Source organism: Artemia franciscana, unplaced genomic scaffold (genome assembly GCF_032884065.1).
Source record: "Artemia franciscana unplaced genomic scaffold, ASM3288406v1 Scaffold_1206, whole genome shotgun sequence".
Lineage (NCBI taxonomy): Eukaryota > Metazoa > Arthropoda > Branchiopoda > Anostraca > Artemiidae > Artemia > Artemia franciscana.
In genome coordinates, this window is record NW_027062762.1 from 117,025 (window position 1) to 134,654 (window position 17,630).

The 17,630-nt window shown below is 35.0% G+C and overlaps 1 protein-coding gene across 1 annotated transcript in view; it reads left to right on the forward strand.

Annotated features, from left to right (window-relative positions):
- The window catches only part of LOC136042381 (telomere-associated protein RIF1-like), a gene marked incomplete in the record, with an annotated part of 125,733 nt that overhangs the window by 100,966 nt on the left and 7,137 nt on the right, over positions 1-17,630 (forward strand). Inside the window, 4 exon segments of the mRNA XM_065727361.1 lie at positions 572-756; positions 3,596-3,731; positions 6,712-6,931; positions 9,781-9,916. Coding sequence (XP_065583433.1) covers positions 572-756; positions 3,596-3,731; positions 6,712-6,931; positions 9,781-9,916 — 677 coding nt within the window.

Below are 17,630 nucleotides of genomic sequence, written 5' to 3' on the forward strand. Positions count from 1 at the left end.
TATGTTTTTTTTAGTGTTATTGTTAAAAATTTAGTATTGTTTACCCTTTACATTTTTGGCTTTAGATTAGTAGTTGTTCAATACAAATATTACTAATATTATATTTGCTTTGTAAAAATTAAAAATATATTTTCGAAGGATAGTTGGAAATGTCTTTCATTTTTTTTTAATTGAAATTGACTTTGTTGGTATTTGTGTATATATCCTTATTTTATGCGTGGATTTCTATATTCTTGTCAGAATTCTTTTATTATGTAATCCAAACCTTCAATTTTTTTAACATTTTGAAAATCCTGAGCTTTTGGCATTTAACTTTTAACAGTTCTAGGAATAGCATATATAATTCTATAAAGTAATTATTTTAAATTAGTTTCTGACTCACTTACATGGCAAACTTACTTGTTTTTGTTAAATCTGAAACGATGGATTAGCGGTTTTATAGGGTAAGGATATGACTTAGAAAATGATCCTCCCCTTCTTCCCGGAGGAATTCACCGAATACCTGCGTTGAATATGTTGTTTTATGGCTTTTCTGTTTGATTCTATTACCGAGTTATTATTTTCACTGTAGACGCCAAGAAATTATCTCCCGCGATTCCTGAACAGCCGGAGGTGCAAAATAATGGAGGAGATTCCAAGCCTCAGTCACCTGCCAAGCCCTGGAAAAGACACTCCTATTCTCCAAATGCAAGTCCTTCATCTTCAATTCTAAAAAGGAAGCTAAGTGATGAAGATAACACAACACCACCCTCTAAGGTATATTTTTTTCTTCTTCATTTTTATAATGAACATATTATTATTTTTATGGGCGAATTATGTTGTTGGTCAATTTTGCGTCTTTTAGTCGCACTCCTTTCGACCAAATTACTTCCAGTCCACTTACATTTTAGCTTTTGGTGCCGAATGTCGATGTTGTTTTGGCTGAAAAATTCTCATCAAAGGAAATTGCTTCTTAGACATCACACTTGTAGAAACCGTAATATTGGAATAGTCTGGGCAACAAACAATTCTATATAAAATCACCTTGATCATACCACATTTGATCCCACTGACACCTGATCACAATCACACCATACTTTTAGAGAGCGTAATATTCGAAGAGTCGGGTCAACAAATAACTCTATTTAAAACCAACCAATAGGAGATAATCCTTGTATATAGATTAACTAAACTTTTTTTTTCTTATTTTAATTTGACACGAATCTACACGTCTCTAAACCAAAATTGGCTGTTAAACACATGTGTTAAAAATTAATTTCTTTCGTACTTCTTCAGTAGTGAAGACATTTTTTATGAGCTATGAGGTGTGATTTCTGGGAATGATCAAGATACATATTTGTTCTTCTGTTTCTTTTCATTGTTTTTATGATTAAATGTCTAGCTGATACTACTGATTTATTACCTGAACAGAATCCAGATGGTATTGAAAATGTATTTTAATATGCGAGCAGGTACATAGCTGCGAGTCATCATAGTGACAGTTGTGGCAGTTCAAAATTGTGGCAGTTCAAAATTGAAGATGAATTGATTGCATTTGCTAAAACAACAATTGTGGTTTGTTTGTGTTCAGGAATGTTGAAGAGAATTATAATTATCAATTTTTAATTGCAGTAAAGAAAAAAGTGTGTTCGATATAAATTCCAAGTTGGCATACAAGGCACAATTTGAACGTTAAAGAGCAAAATGTCGACCTCTCAAATGCGGTAATTACAGTAACAATTAATTAACAACTAAGTTAATCTACAATTAACTTTTGTTTGGAACTTGTTTCTACCATTTCTAAAATGTGGTCGTGTCATACACCAGCAGTAAAAACAGGACCGTATTGAAGGTATTTGAAAATGAGAATGGAGGCATCTGTTGATGGCATAGAAGAGAAAACGCAAACCCTTTTTTTCATGGAGGTAAAAAACAAATATTAGTGCAGATCAACTTGAACCAGTATCACAATAAGAAATAGACTATACTTAACCTTGGTGTGAGCGTATTTTAATCCCCTCTTAAATGAATCACCATTCAGCTCAACCTCCATTGAAATCCATCCCTTTTAATTCAACCACCATGCAGCATGACCCCCGTTTAACCCAACCCTATTTGGCTCAATCCCCGTTCAACATCTTTGCTGCAACCGTCAAGTTCAAGTCTGTTCAGGCCCTGGAAATGAATTTTTTTTTATCTAATTTTAAGTATTTAGGATAAAAGGATATTAATAAATGGCTTAATATTTTTACGTTGGGGGTATTAGGTAGGTGGGGGTATTAAGAAGGTTTTTAAGTGTAAGCATTCATTCATCTACAATTTTAGGCTCAAGATAGACGGGATAGAAACTCGATAGCTCACTTGCATACTTCGTGAAATCTGAGGCGTGATTTGCGCGGTGATGGAGAGCACCTGACACTTTGCAGATAAATCGCATCAGTCCATTTTTCATTAAGAAAAAAAACCGTTCAGTGATAATTTATTCCTCCCCCTAACATTGTGCCTCCCTAAGCCCGGGTCTTGTGGGCCTATTTGTGCATCCTGGCCTGTTTATCGACAAAAAAAGGATAAGTAGCTAAAGCTTAGAATAAAATAACTCCAAAGAGAGGAGAAAATGCTCTAAGACAAAAGAAGACAAGAAAACGGAAGAACTCACTCGGTTTCTGTGCTGTATTTTTTTTTCCTTTTTTTCTTTTGTTGTATATCGTTACTTCTTCACGCCATTTTTGTATTTCTGTCTTAATTTTTTATCTTACTTTTTCGTAGAAGAGGCTTCCAGGAGCCAGGCTGAAATACTTAAATATTTTTTTTTCGGTTGACTTGATTATAAGTTATACCCGATACTTACATTTTCATCGTTTCATTTTGGAAAGGCAGTGTTGCCTGGGAAAGTTTTTTTTCTTCTTTTTTTATGTAGTGGATACGAGTACTGGGGATGGAGTTTATCTAGTTGTAAAATTTAATTATAGTCAAGAAAAAGCTTTTCCTGGGCTTATTTGACTCATTTTTAATCAAAAAGAAATAAGGATATTTTGGGTAGGTTTTATCATTTTGAGTAGGCTTCGGAAAGTAAGAGTTCGAAATTATCTAAAACAAAAATAATTTTAAGCTTATTTGAGAAAATGACCCTCATAAGTCTACTAACCAGGATTTGAATATTGGAGGCTACAGTGATAACAGTGGTCAAATATGGCTTTTAAGCGTGGGTGCTTTGGAAGATGGAGGACGGCTTGTTGATGCTCTCAAGAAGCATTCTTTGGTATACCCGTTTGACTCACCGAATTTTAAACAGCAAAATTGTACCATAAACTATTTTTCTATCCAGCTTTATGGTCTATAACGAAAAAAAGGTTGAGATGGCTAGGATGTGTTTTGAGGATAGAGGATGACATGTTGGCAGAGATTGACTTTCCCGTCATCCATCTACGGCCGAATGAAAATCAGGTCGTCCCAGAATGGGATGATAAAAGATCCTAAGGAAAGATTTGAAGGAACATGCAACTTTTTGGGAGGATGTCTCGGTGCTGCAGTAACTTGTTTGTAGTAGTAGTAGTAGTAGATTTTAAATGAAGTGATGAAATCGAAAATATTCATTGAACTTTTTGTTCCCTTGCAGTCTCGCAAAGTTACATTTAGAACTCCAGAAGTATCAGATCAGGTGCAAGTTCCAAGAAAAGACGAAGAAAAAGACAGCTACCCAAGACTAAGACGGCGTAGCTTAGGGAAACAACTCTCCGTAGCTTCAGATGAAGGTAGTTTTTTTTTGTCAAAATGAAAATTTGCTTTTAGCTCGATTTTATGTGTTTTTGAAATCAATTCCGTTTAGAAAAAATGAAAAAAAATAACGGTAATTAATTGTAAAAATAATAACAATTAATAAAAAAAATAATCGTAATTAATGGTAAAAATAATCGTAATTAATGGTAAAAATAATGATAATGAATGGTAAAAATAATTCTATGCTCGAATTTTGTGTTGGGGCGGGGACAAACCTATTAGCTGCACAAATTGTGTTTCGAAGTATACCAAAGGCTTTTAGGAACCCAGTTGTCAATCCGAACCGTAACAGCCAATTGGATAAGACATGACTCTTAAAGATTAAATAAAACAAACTAGTTTTTTTAACTTAAGTAAGGAGCGACATTAAAACTTAAAACGAACAGAAATTACTCCGTATATGAAATGGGTTGTCCCCTCCTCAATGCCTCGCTCTTTACGCTAAAGTCTTTAATCGTTTTAACAAGTAGAATTGTGGCAAAGAGTCAAACTATAGCGTAAAGAGCGAGGGGTTGCGGAGGGGACAACCCATTTTATATACGGAGTAATTTCTGTTCGTTTTAAGTTTTAATGTCGCTCCTTACTTTCAGTTAAAAAACTAGTTTTTTTATTTAATTTCTGAACGTTTTTGAATTAATGCATTTTTGATTTTGGCTCTCCGCACACAAATTATTAAAATGAAATTTGCATATTAATTTATTTTGTTTAGCTAAATGGCTTTCTCTTAGTTTTGACCAGACGATTTTGAGAAATAAGGGGTGGGGAAGGAGGCCAAGTTGCCCTTCAATTTTTCGGTTGCTTAAAAAGGCAACTAGAACTTTTAACGAACGTTTTTATTAGTAAAAAATATACATAACTTAAAAATTAACTTACGTAACAAACTTTATATTCTTTATATTTTTATTATGTATATGAGGGGGTTTGTCCCCGCGTAATGCCTCGCTCTTTACACTAAATCTTAAGTTTTGTCCCAATTCTTTAAGAATGGCCCCTGAATCAGAAAGGCCGAAGACTAAATAGTTGAAATTACTAAAAATACTTTAGCATAAAGAGCGAGGTATTTATCTCCTCCTAAATATCTCGCTCTTTACGCTAAAGTATTTTTAGAACCCCTCATATGCGTAATAATCTCTGTTCGTTTGAAGTTTTAATGCTACTCCTTACTTTCAATTGAAAAAACTTTTTCATGTTTATTTTTTCATTGTTTTTTTATAGTAATGCTAGAAAATCCCGCGACCTTTTCATTGAATTTCTCTTCCCCCATGACATATTCCTCCAAGGAAAGATCCTCCCACATAGCCCCCTCCCCTCAACCCCACCCCCAAACCAAAAAATCCCTCTGAAAACGTCTGTACACTTCCCAATAACCATTACTGTATGTAAACACTGCTCAAAGTTTGTAACTTGCAGCCCCTCCCCCAGGGACTGTGGGGGAGTAAGTCATCCCCAAAGAAATAGTTATTATGGTTTTCGACTATGTGGAACAAAATGGCTATCTCAAAATTTTGATCCGTTGACTTCGGGAAAAAATGAGCGTGGGAGGGGGCCTTGGTGCCCTCCAATTTTTTTGGTCACTTAAAAAGGGCACTAGTACTTTTCATTTCCGTTAGAATGAGCCCTCTTGGGACATTCTAAGACCACTTGGTCGATACGATGACCCCTGAAAAAAAAAAAAATAAACACGCACCCATGATCTGTCTTCTGGCAAAAAATACGAAATTCCACATTTTTGTAGATAGGAGCTTGAAATTTTTGCTATATGGTTCTATGATATGCTGAATGCGATGGTGGGATTTTCGTTAAGATTCTATGACTTTTAGGGGGTGTTTCCCTCTATTTTCCAAAATAAGGCAAGTTTTCTCAGGCTCGTAACTTTTGATAACAAAGACTAAATTTGATGAAACTTATGTATTAAATCAGTGAAAATCATGAAAATCCGATTCTTTTGATGTATCTTTTAGCATCAAAATTCCGTTTTTTAGAGTTTCGTTTACTATTGAGCCGGGTCACTCCTTACTACAGTTCGTTACCACGAACTGTTTGATTGTCTACCATACAGCGTACGTTCCATAGGTAATTTATTGGGAATAGGTGATGATCCCTTTTTGCCTAATTTCTTTAGTTTTCCCTAGGGTGAATCGAGTGAATGAATCAAGACATTAAGATGAAAACATTTTTCACCCCTGGGCTCATCTCCTGAAAACTGCAATTTTCTAAAATTTTCCTTAAGGTTATTTCAAAGCTGTGAAACTTTGACGACAATACCATATTTTTGTCACTATTCCCCAGCTTGACTGAAAAGCGTATTTCATGCAAGAACACTCATAAGTTAAGTTTGAAAATACTTGAGTTTAACAGAATCGATCACTTTGTCCTCAAATTCTCTTTTTTTATGCATTGTATTTAGCTCTATGACTTGTAGAAATATCAGTAAAAAGGACTACATAGAACATAGGATATAGGATATATAGGACTACATAGAATTGTCAACAAAATCGATCATTTTGTTCTCAAATTCTCCCTTTTTTATGTTTTTAACATAAAAAAATATTTTAACATAAAAACTGCATTATGTTTTATAATTGTTTTTATGGAAAAACAATTCTACAATTGTTTTTCCTGGTTATAATAGTTTTTTGCATTAAACTTCGCCCAAGTACAGAGTGACGTTAGATGCTCTGAAGTCGAGACTATTTTCAGATTCTTGCCGTATTTTTAAAATTAATTCAGGAATATTCCAGGTACTGAAAATATGCAAATCTCTCTCTCTCTCTCTCTCTCTCTCTCTCTCTCTCTCTCTCTCTCTCTCTCTCTCTCTCTCTCTCTCTCTCTCTCTCTCTCTCTCTCTCTCTCTCTCTCTCTCTCTCTCTCTCTCTACCTCCCTCTCCCTCTCCCTCTCGCTCTCCCTCTCCCTCTCACTTGCTCTTACAATTCTTCGACATGTGTTTTTTGTAGAACCTGTCGGGATATCTACTGAAAAGCCATCATTAGTAGCCACGGCTGAGCAATTGGAAGAAACCCTACCAGTTCAAGTCACTAGTAGTTCACCCTTCGAGAGTGTCACGTCGTCGCCTTTACATTTACCTACATCCCAAGATGAAATAATATTCCCTGAGCTGATGGATTGTACCGATGAAGTTGGGCGACTTACCTGTGTTCTGGCTTCTGGACCTTGGTAAGATTTATATACTTTTTCTTTTAGGGTGAATATTGCGAAAATGGATAGCATTCAATCAACTGAATTTTAAAACCGGAAAATAAACTTATACTATCACAGTACTTTACGTGCCATACAAATCTAGAGTCTTGAAAATTTTAATGTAAAAAAAAATTCAAACATTTTGAATACGGTTTTCAACAATTTAATAATAAATATTATAATTCATACGTAGCTTTATTATTCAACCCATGAAGAAATGTGATTACTTTCCAAGATATCCGTGCTGCAGCAAATATAGGTGCCAATTCATGAAAATGTAGAGGGAGAGGTAGTTCTTTTTTTTGTATAAACACCAAGAAATTCAAGATCGAAGAAAAGTTCATTTTTTAATCAAAGTTACAAAAAATACATTTACAACTAGGGAGCAATTTTGCCTCTCCCTCGCCTTATGGGTACCCTAATGTTTGTTTTCAAAGTAAACTGCATTTTCTGGCCTCGATCGCCGAAGTTTAACATTAGCAAAGCGACGAATTCCTGGACGATCCCTGAGATTGGCCTTCCTAAGCCAGGGTTTGGGGCTGGTCTGTCTTTAAAAGAAGTTCCAGAGCCAGCTTGCTAGTGATGGCTGGAATTGACCTACCCCTCTGCTGTCATGAATATGCTTAAAATTAAAAAAAAATAGTTTATGCTCTGTTTTCTACTGCTTGATTTCGATCGTAGCCAACTTGAGTTAAAGCCAAATGGGACAAAAACAATCGAATGATAAGCATCTTTTTTTTCTTTTTTTTTGTAGGTAGATGTATTTATATGTATTTGTATATTTTATATGTAAAATTTTTTTTATGTTTACATTTTTGCTGAAGCAGCAGCGTAGACTTTAATATTTATTATATATACAGTTAGACAGAAAAAAAAACAATTTAACCATTGTAGTCTTAGATTTTGTTGAATTTAAGACAATAGAATTTAGAAAAAAATGAGTGCCCATATTGTATTGTTTTATTGTGTAAAACCTGGCCCAAGATAAAAGTTTTCAAAGATGGCTTCTTTTGGCACCCTCTCCTCCTAAGGCCTTCTTATGTCTGATCTTAACCCAGTATTAATCAATGCTATCTAGTGTTAAATTCCCTGGCTAATTTCTGAATTTTAACTTCCCATTCAAAGTTTTTAATTTTCAATTCCTAATGTTTAGTTTTTAGCTGATTTTATGTTTTATTGTTTTTAATGGTTATTCTTTTTTTCTGTGAGGGAGTCCAAGAAAGTTTACAGTTTTTGTAAAGACGATAATTTTGTTTATAAAATTTTGCTTTATTTGGAAACCTTATTCTAAGTCCTTGTGCTGTTTTGTTTTCGCTATTTTTCAAAATTCAAAAAAAAATTTACTGTAAATCAATAACATACCCTACTTAATTCCAGAAGAAGAGGTAATTTCATTTTTGGTTTTCACGTCTTTACTAAACGGTATTTTATCGAGGAGCCATCAACCTCAGGGCTCTAATGTATACCCTCGATGCGGCACTTGTGAGTTCGATCTCGACGATTCCAGATTTTGTAAATCGTAATTCTCGATCTGGGAGATTCTTTTAAAAAATGTGTAAATGAACATTAAAAGCAGTTAAAAAGTTTGTAGCAGAGAAGTGTGGTGACTAACAAACTAGGATATTGAGGAAATGAATTAAAACCCCTAAGGTAACCTCCCGTCATTGGCTAGAAATTCATAATCCTAAAAGAATGTGAGATCGTAGGTTCGCCCATTACAGTTACTGAGCGAACTGTTGGGTTAAGCTTTTGCTGAATCCTCATCACAATATGTATTAGATTATTTTAGGCTAGTGTGAGTACGAGTTTATTGTTTAGTCTTACTGTTTTCTTTTTATCATTCCCTGTTCTTTCTCTTCGTTTCCTTGTTATTCGTGATGACAAATAAACATAATCAATCTGTAAAATGATAATGCACAATTTTTTTTTTTAATGATTATGGGTTTCGACAAGTTTATGGAAACACACAAGTGGTGCACTATAAAATTTTAAAGGAGTGCATTATGAAATTTGAAAGGGGTGCGTTATGAAATTTCAAAAAGGTGCACTATGAAATATTAAAGGTTTGTGCTATAAAATTTTCGAGGGCATTGGTCTTCTCTTGGAATAGATATCGCAATTCTTGCATATTTCCTTTTGTTCTCCAGAAAATTCTGTGGGGGGGGGGGGTCTTCTAGAATCTTGCTGAAGTGTTTCTAACAAAGTGTGAATCTATGCAATTTACTTGTGTTTACATGTTAGGAAGTGGTCTATATGATGGTTATCCTACCATGCAATTTTTGAAGCTCATTTATGTTTACTTATCCCCCCTCTCCCCCCGAAAAAGACCGAAGAACAAATTTGGCATAAAAACAAATGTTCAAAGTAACGTTAAAATGGTCTAAAAGATCCTGATAAATGGTGAAGGCAAGTAAAACAAGAAATAAGAAACTGTATAAAAATAAATATAGGAAACAAAAAAGTAAACAAAAATAAGAAATAGCCTATTTCTTATTTCAAGTCCAAAAACCATGTTCCTAATATAAAGTTTAACTTTATGAAATACTCTATACCAAGCTTACAATACTAACGCTACTGTTCGTTGAGGAAAAGGGGTCTCAGAGAAGGGTGTCTTTTTTTTTAAAGCGGGGGGTTAACTTGCCCAATTCAGTTAGGGTGTGAAAAATTATCTAGAAGCTTGTCCAGTGTAACTTTTAAATCCCTCCCAACTTCTTCATCGAGGAAATGTTTTTTTAATCTCGGATGGTCGGTACCCTTATCTTTCATTTGATGTGCCTAGTAATTTTGCAAATAGATATTATAACTTTTATTTTATGCCTTTACAGGGTAAAAATGCTGAACAGAAAATTGAAGGAGAGAAATATAATAACTGTAGGTCAACTCTGTGCCTTGCCGCCCAGCGAGATTGAGAAACTGGATATTCAGCCCCCCAAAATTCCAAAAGCCAAATCGGCTATGCAGGTAATTTCATTATCAACGGCAAAATACCTTTTTGTTTTTCTTCTGTTTTCTCCTCTGATTTTTGAGTGGCGTGAGGAGATTTGTTTGAAATTTACCTGGGTTGTTTCTAGTGCTCATGATTTTTTTAGGTTTGGAGGTCTCCTGATAGAATTTTACATCTGAGACACGAAATGATTATAGAAAACTCTTTGTAGAAAAACAGTTTGAAAAACAAATAGAAAACAATTTGTCAAAAAAAGTATATGGTATATAAAACCCAAATACCGTAAATTTTAGGAAATTTCAGAATGTATTCTACAGATGAAGGATGACAGATTACCGAAGATTGTCCTTTTTGGCCGACCGTCTGGGGCTACACGGAAAGCAGGTCGTCCTTGTCTGGGTTGGGAGGATGTCATAAATAAAGATTTAAAGGAAATGGGAACTTCCTGGGAAGGTGTAAAGAGGGAGGCTTTAAATAGATTAGGTTGGAGGAGGAGCGTGCGTGGCTGTGTTGGCCTCGGGCGGCTTGGTGCTGCGGTGAGTTGTTAGTAGTAGCAGTAGTAGTATTTTTCGAAAGTTAGCGTAAAGGTTTTGAGTCATTTAATTAAGGTCTTTAAGATTCTTCCAACAATAACTTTCTTTGAAGGGTTGCCCTTCCCCTTGAAACTTTACTTACGCCCTTGGATCGGTATTAAAGCTGCCGCTAAGTACCGCACAAAATTTAGTTCACGCATACAGAGAAACGACAGCAAAAAGAGTAGCCAAGGGGTGCATCCCCTTCCATCGAAAGAAATTCCGTATTCCTTACAGTTGCTTATTAATTTACTATATTTTTTATATGATTCACCTTTTTTTTTATTTGCACTTCATCTCTAGAGTAAAATTCTATCATAGTTGGCTAAATTCCAAAAATCGTATTTGGAGGGCCTGGTTTCTTAGAAATAGTTTATATTTAACAGGACAAAAAGGATAAATTACAATTTACTAAAATTGCAGGCCCCCCCCCAAAAAAAAAAATCGAAAATTGAATTACAAACAATTAAAAATCGTTGAGACAGGTGTAACACTGGACAACTGTCAAAGCAAAATATTTAATACTACATGCAACTAAAAATCAGTGGTAGTTTTATGGGTACAGAGAGGGCACTTGCCCCGGGCGCAGAAATTTTAAGGGTGCAAAACTTGAATAAATAATCAAACGTTTTAATCATTGAGTAATTTTTGAAATTTAATTTTATTAAATTTTATTGAGGCCTTTAGCATGTAGGATACTGTCGTGAATGTTCTTTAGAACAAAGTACCTCCACCAGTGAACTCTGGTGACTTCAGTCGCGGGAGATAAACCTGTCTTTTCTCTGTATCTATCGGATATTCTAGATTCTTCCAAGTTTTCTTTGACGATGGGGATTCTTCTCTGCTCCTGGCTCCACTACATTCTGTCTAAATTAAATTATGCATACAGTAGGTATAGCTCACATATAATAGATATAGGCTATTTATATAGGTTATAACAGATGTATGCTCTTCTGCTACAACGTAGTATCTAAGCAAAAGTTTCATTCGCAGTTAAGAATGCAGCCCCCATGACCAAGTCATGACGATTCTAATGGCGTAGTCAAACTTCGTTGAAATCCTGCGGATTTTTCTGAAACAAACCATACTGTCTAAAGGATAAAAACAGATTTTACCAGTTTTCTCAGTTAAGCCACGGACTCTACACTGACTTGCACGGACCTATACATAGAATACATGTCCATCAGAAGATTGAATGGCAAACACGGGAATGAAACGGACTAAGGAAAACTAATTCTGTATCTTTATCAGTTTGGCCGTACTAGCCGAGTGGTTAACGCTCCGGACTTGAAATCCTGAGGTCAGAGGTTCGAGTCCTGGTGTTGCTGGTTATTCAGTTTCGAACGAGGGTCATTGGTGTGCCCCAATAAGCTCAACCAGAGTCAACCAAGCTATAAATGGGTACCTGGAGAAATCTGGGGGAAAACACGGGAAGTGTCGGATAATTTGCCCCCAACTACGTATTGCCTTCCCTACCGTAGGTATTGAATCAGGGGAACGGTACCTGCGTAAAACAGACCATTTGTCAGCATGCGAAAAATAAAAACTTTTCGCAGAGTGCAAGACATATACTTGTGAGATAAGCCATGCACTAAGCAGACCAGATAGATCAGGTTCACAAAATATCGAAGCAAAAATGGCATGAATTTTATTCGCTCCATTCCTATGACATTCATCACTGCAACTGAACTCAGACAGAAAAATATTTAGTTTAATATTGTACACAATTGTACACTGTTTGAAAAATTGTATTTGTTTTTTGTTGTTGTTTTTTTTTTTTTTTTTTTTTTTTTTTTTTTTTTTTTTTTTTTTTTTTTTTTTTTTTTTTTTTTTTTAGGTATCTTTATCTACTTTTTCTGGATTTTCTTTGATTTCTGCTTTTCATTGACTTTCTTTATTTACTTTTTTTTATTTTCTTTATCTACTTTTTCTGGATTTTCTTTATCTACTTTTTCTTGATTTTCTCTAAAATGTAGAAGCTTGGCTTGTGCAGAAGACAACCGTTTGTGCTGCTGCTTGAAGCCATTGACAAGTTTGTGTTTTGAAGTTTGAATTCTGTCCTAATTTTTTAAGAATGACTCCTGAACACTATCTTATTTTCATTAGAACAATAAGAAGCTTTTTATGGCACTTGGTATTTACCAAGTGACATATAGCGATCGCAAATTCTGTCGGTCTGTCTGTCCCGATTTTGCTAGTTTAGGCACTTCCAGATAAGCTAGGACGATGAAATTTGGCAGGCGTATCAGGGATAAGACCAGATTAAATTAGAAATAGTCGTTTCCCCGATTCGACCATCCGGGGGGGGGGGTGGTAATTCGGAGAAATTTGGAAAAATGGAGGATTTTTAACTTACGAACGGGTGATCGGATCTTCATGAAATTTGATATTTAGAGTAATATCGTGTCTCAAAGTTCTTATTTTAAATCCCAACCGGATCCGGTGATATTGGGGGTAGTTGGAGGGGGAAACCTAAAATCTTGGAAAACGCTTAGAGTGGAGGGATCGGGATGAGACTTGGTGCGAAAAATAAGCACAAGTCTTAGATACGTGATTGGCATAACTGGAATGGATCTGCTCTCTTTGGGGGATTGGGGGGGGTACAAGTCCTAGATACGTGATTGACATAACCGGACTGAATTCGTGAACTCATGTCTCAGAGCTCTTATTTTAAATCCCGACCAGATCTGGTGACATTGGGGGAGTTGGAGGGGGAAACCGGAAATCTTGGAAAACGCTTAGAGTGAAGAGATCGGGATGAAACGCGGTGGGCAGAATTAGCAAATGTCTTAGATACGTGATTGACGTAACCGGGCTGGATCCATTCTCTTCGGGGGAGTTAGGGGGGTCCAGTGCTTTGGTGAGTTTGGTGCTTCTGGACGTGCTAGGACGATGAAAAATGGTGGGCGTGTCAGGGACCTGCACAAATTGACTTGATAAAGTCGTTTTCCCCAATTCGACCATCTGGGGGGCTGAAGGGAGAGGAAAAATTTGAAAAAATTAGGTATTTTTAACTTACGAGTGGGTGATCGGATCTTAATGAATTTCTATATTTAGAAGGAGCTCGTGTCTCAGGGCTCTTATTTTAATCCTGACCGGCATTAAGACTCTGATTTTCCTTTTAAATCAATCTATTGATTCTTAGAATTTTGCTACAGCTCATTCCATATGAGCTCTTAGCTCTTGTTTTTTTTTTAAGTACGAAAAAACTTTAGCGTAAAGAGCGAGGTTCGTGAGGAGGAGCAACCCCCTTCATATACGTAATAATTTCTGTTCGTTTTAATGTTGCTCCTTACTTTCATTTGAAAAAACTTGTTTTTTTTATTTAATTTTTATTAAAAATAACGTATATGGTTCGAACTTTAGATACCCATTACGGGGATCAGTCTTAGCTGGAGCTAATCATTTAATAGAGGGTCACGGGTCTAATACGTACACTAAAGTATAAATGTGCCTCAAAGCTTTGCTCATTTCATGTTCCAGAAAAATCAATGATAAATAAAAATAAAATAGATATAATAAACAACAAAAATGAACATTGTATGTTTTCGGGTGTAGGCCCTGAGTCTTTTCCCTTTACGTCCATCTGATGCTGGGTTTGCACAATGTTTGACATTGAAAATGTCTACCAGTGGAAGGTCCTTTGGTGCGACAAACACTGATCAAAACACACATAGAGCTTATTCCCTGTCTAACCTTAAGATCAAGTTTATTATAAGGTATGGCTGCATGTTATCGTCGCTATCTGGCCTAAAGACCGTGTCTAATATTTTACGCTTGTGAAATAATTTCCTTAGGCTACAGGCTAATCTATTCTCAAATAGAAGTTAAGTTAATACTCTCAAAGAAAACGTCTCTTGCTAATTCTCCCTTTTTGCAACTTAACTAAAAGTTTTTGCCAGTTATTTCATTTGCTTGAAAATCTCATATATTACCTTTAGACATGACTAAGTCGTTATGTTCTTCCTGAAATCACTCCTATGTATGCTTGTTGCTCCTAAGATAGTGTCATATTTTTGTTGCATTAATTGTAGTTTCTCGATTTTCATTATATTTAGGCCGTTTTTCTACCGTTTTAACAGAATTTGTTGGGCTAGCGATTTTTCAAAACAATAGTTATGAGATTGACTTGACTTTACTTTCTTAAACAAAAAACGATATGTATAAATCGTATATAAAGGACCGAAATAAATCATAAATTTTTTGAAAAAAATTTCTATGAGCGAAAAAAAATTGTTAGCTAAAATTGTCAAAGAATTTGATTCATAATTATTATTTTTTTTTTTCAAATACCTTCTTAGATTGGCTGGCACAGTAGGACATTGTTTTTTTCATACTTGTGCTTTTTATATCGGTATTTTTTTATAACAATAGCATTAATTTACTGACACTGCATGTCAGGCAACCATATTAGTTTAATAATTGGACAGCAAAAAGCATGTAGCTAATTTTAAAGGATTCGAAGTTTCAATATAGACTTGTTTTTATTCTCACATTGGATTCATATGCAAAGAAAGAGTTCGGATAGATTTATGATAATTCGGAGAAATAGATCTGTTAAACCTAAATTTACTACAATTCATACTTTAATGAGAACAAACTACATTTTAGAGTGCGAAAATGTTCATCAATATTGATAATCGTGTGACAAATAATTTACTTGTATTATTTGAGCAGAGACCTAGTTTTTCGTAATTCTTCTTTCATCAAAATGGAGAAAAATTTCGATAGCTTAATAAAGCTTTCGATAACATCGGTGATTGATAGTATTTGTACCGTTGTACAGTAACAATAACAAGAAACTTGAATCGAGGAGTTACGAAAAATAAGAGCGGTGGGGGTTATATTACCATTGGGGGTTGTCTTTTTTTCAGCATTAAGTTCACATTTTTAACTGAAGTCACACCTTTTAGCTGACTTTGAAGCCTGATAAATTTCCATTCATATTTCGTAGTTTTGTGGGGGGGGGGGGTTACAAACGTATGCTATTGTTCCCTTTTAAGTTTTGTATTTTTGCACTTTTTGTTGCATCCACATTTTTACTTGTGAAAGTCATCTCGATTTTTTTTTTTTTCCTTGCCCTTTTTTTATCAAACAGTTCGTGGTAACGAACTGTAGTAAGGAGCGACCCGGCTCAATAGTAACCAAAACTCTAAAAAATTGAATTTTGATATCAATAGCTACATCAAAAGAATCGCGTTTTAATGCTGATTTTAAATATATAAGTTTCATCAAGTTTAGTCTTACCCATCAAAAGTTACGAGCCTGGGAAAATTTGCCTTATTTAGGAAAATAGGGGGAAACACCCCCTAAAAGTCGTAGGATCTTAACGAAAATGACACCATCAGATTCAGCGTATCAGAGAACCCTACTGTAGAAGTTTCAAGCTCCTATCTACAAAAATGTGGAATTTTGTATTTTTTGCCAGAAGACAAATCACGGGTGCGTGTTTATTTGTTGTTTTTTTTTTTTTTTTTTTTTCAGGGGTCATCGTATTGACCAAGTGGTCCTAGAAAGTCGCAAAAGGGCTTATTCCAATGGAAATCAAAAGTTCTTGTGCCCTTTTTAAGTGACCAAAAAAATTGGAGGCCATCTAGGCCCCCTCCTTGGCTCATTTTTTCCCAAAGTCACAGGATCAAAATTTTGAGATAGCCATTTTGTTCAGTATAGTCGAAAACCATAATAACTATGTCTTGGGGATGACTTACTCCCCCACAATCCCTGGGGGAGGGGCTGCAAGTTACAAACTTTGACCAGTGTTTACATATAGTAATGGTTATTGGAAGTGTACAGACGTTTTCAGGGGGATTTATTTTGTTTGGGGGTGGGGGCTGAAGAGAGGGGGCTATGTTGGAGGATCTTTCCTTGGAGGAATCTGTCATGGGGGAAGAAAAATTCAATGAAAAGGGTGCACGATTCTCTAGCATTACTATAAGAAAACAATGAAAAATAAACATGAAACGTTTTTTTCAAATGAAAGGAAGAAGTAGCATTGAAACTTAAAACGAACAGAGATTATTACGCATATGAGGGTTTCTAAAAATACTTTGGCATAAAGAGCGAGGTATTTAGGAGGAGATAAATACCTTGCTCTTTATGCTAAAGTATTTTTAGTAATTTCAACTATTTATTCTACGACCTTTCTGATTCAGGGGTCATTCTTAAAGAATTGGGACAAAACTTACGATTTAGTGTAAAGAGCGAGGTATTAACGAGGGTACAAACCCCCTCGTATACATAATAAAAATATAAGGTTATGAAAGTTTGTTACGTAAGTTAATTCTTAAGTTACGTATATTTTTTACTAATAAAAACGTTCGTTAAAAATTAAAAGTTCTAGTTGCCTTTTAAGTAACCGAAAAATTGGAGGGCAACTAGGCTTCCTTCTCCACCCCTTATTTCTCAAAATTCTCTAATCAAAACTAAGAGAAAGCCATTTAGCCAAAAAAAGAATTAATATACAAAGTTCATTTTAATAATTTATGTGCGGAGAGCCAAAACCAAACATGCATTAATTCAAAAACGTTCAGAAATTAAATAAAAAAAAACTAATTTTTTTAGCTGAAAGTAAGGAGCGACATTAAAACTTAAAACGAACAGAAATTACTCCGTATATGAAATGGGTTGTCCCCTCCGCAATCCCTCGCTCTTTACGCTAAAGTTTGACTTTTTGCCACAATTCTACTTTTTAAAACAATTAAAAGTTTTAGCGTAAAGAGGGAGGGATTGCGGAGGGGACAACTCATTTCATATACGGAGTAATTTCTGTTCGTTTTAAGTTTTAATGTCGCTCCTTACTTTCAGCTAAAAAAAATTAGTTTTTTTATTTAATCCTGTTAAGGTTAAGACTCCTTCCCCTAGGGAGTCTGTATTCTTTGTAACAGTGTCTCTGATCTCGATAAAAAAGAACTACCGAATATATGAAGTTGGAAGTTGTTTTATTTTTTGGAGGGAAGAATATTTGCGTGGGACGTACACATAGATGTGAAATGACCCGTGGAATCTAATTTTCACTATATTTATATATTCCGTATTCCAGTGATAGTCCATTTTTTTGTTTTTTCATTAGCAATAATTTATTGTGTTTCATAATTGGCTTTCTGTTTGAGATGAAATAATTTGGCGATTTTACATATTTATTTGTGAAACAAATTATTTC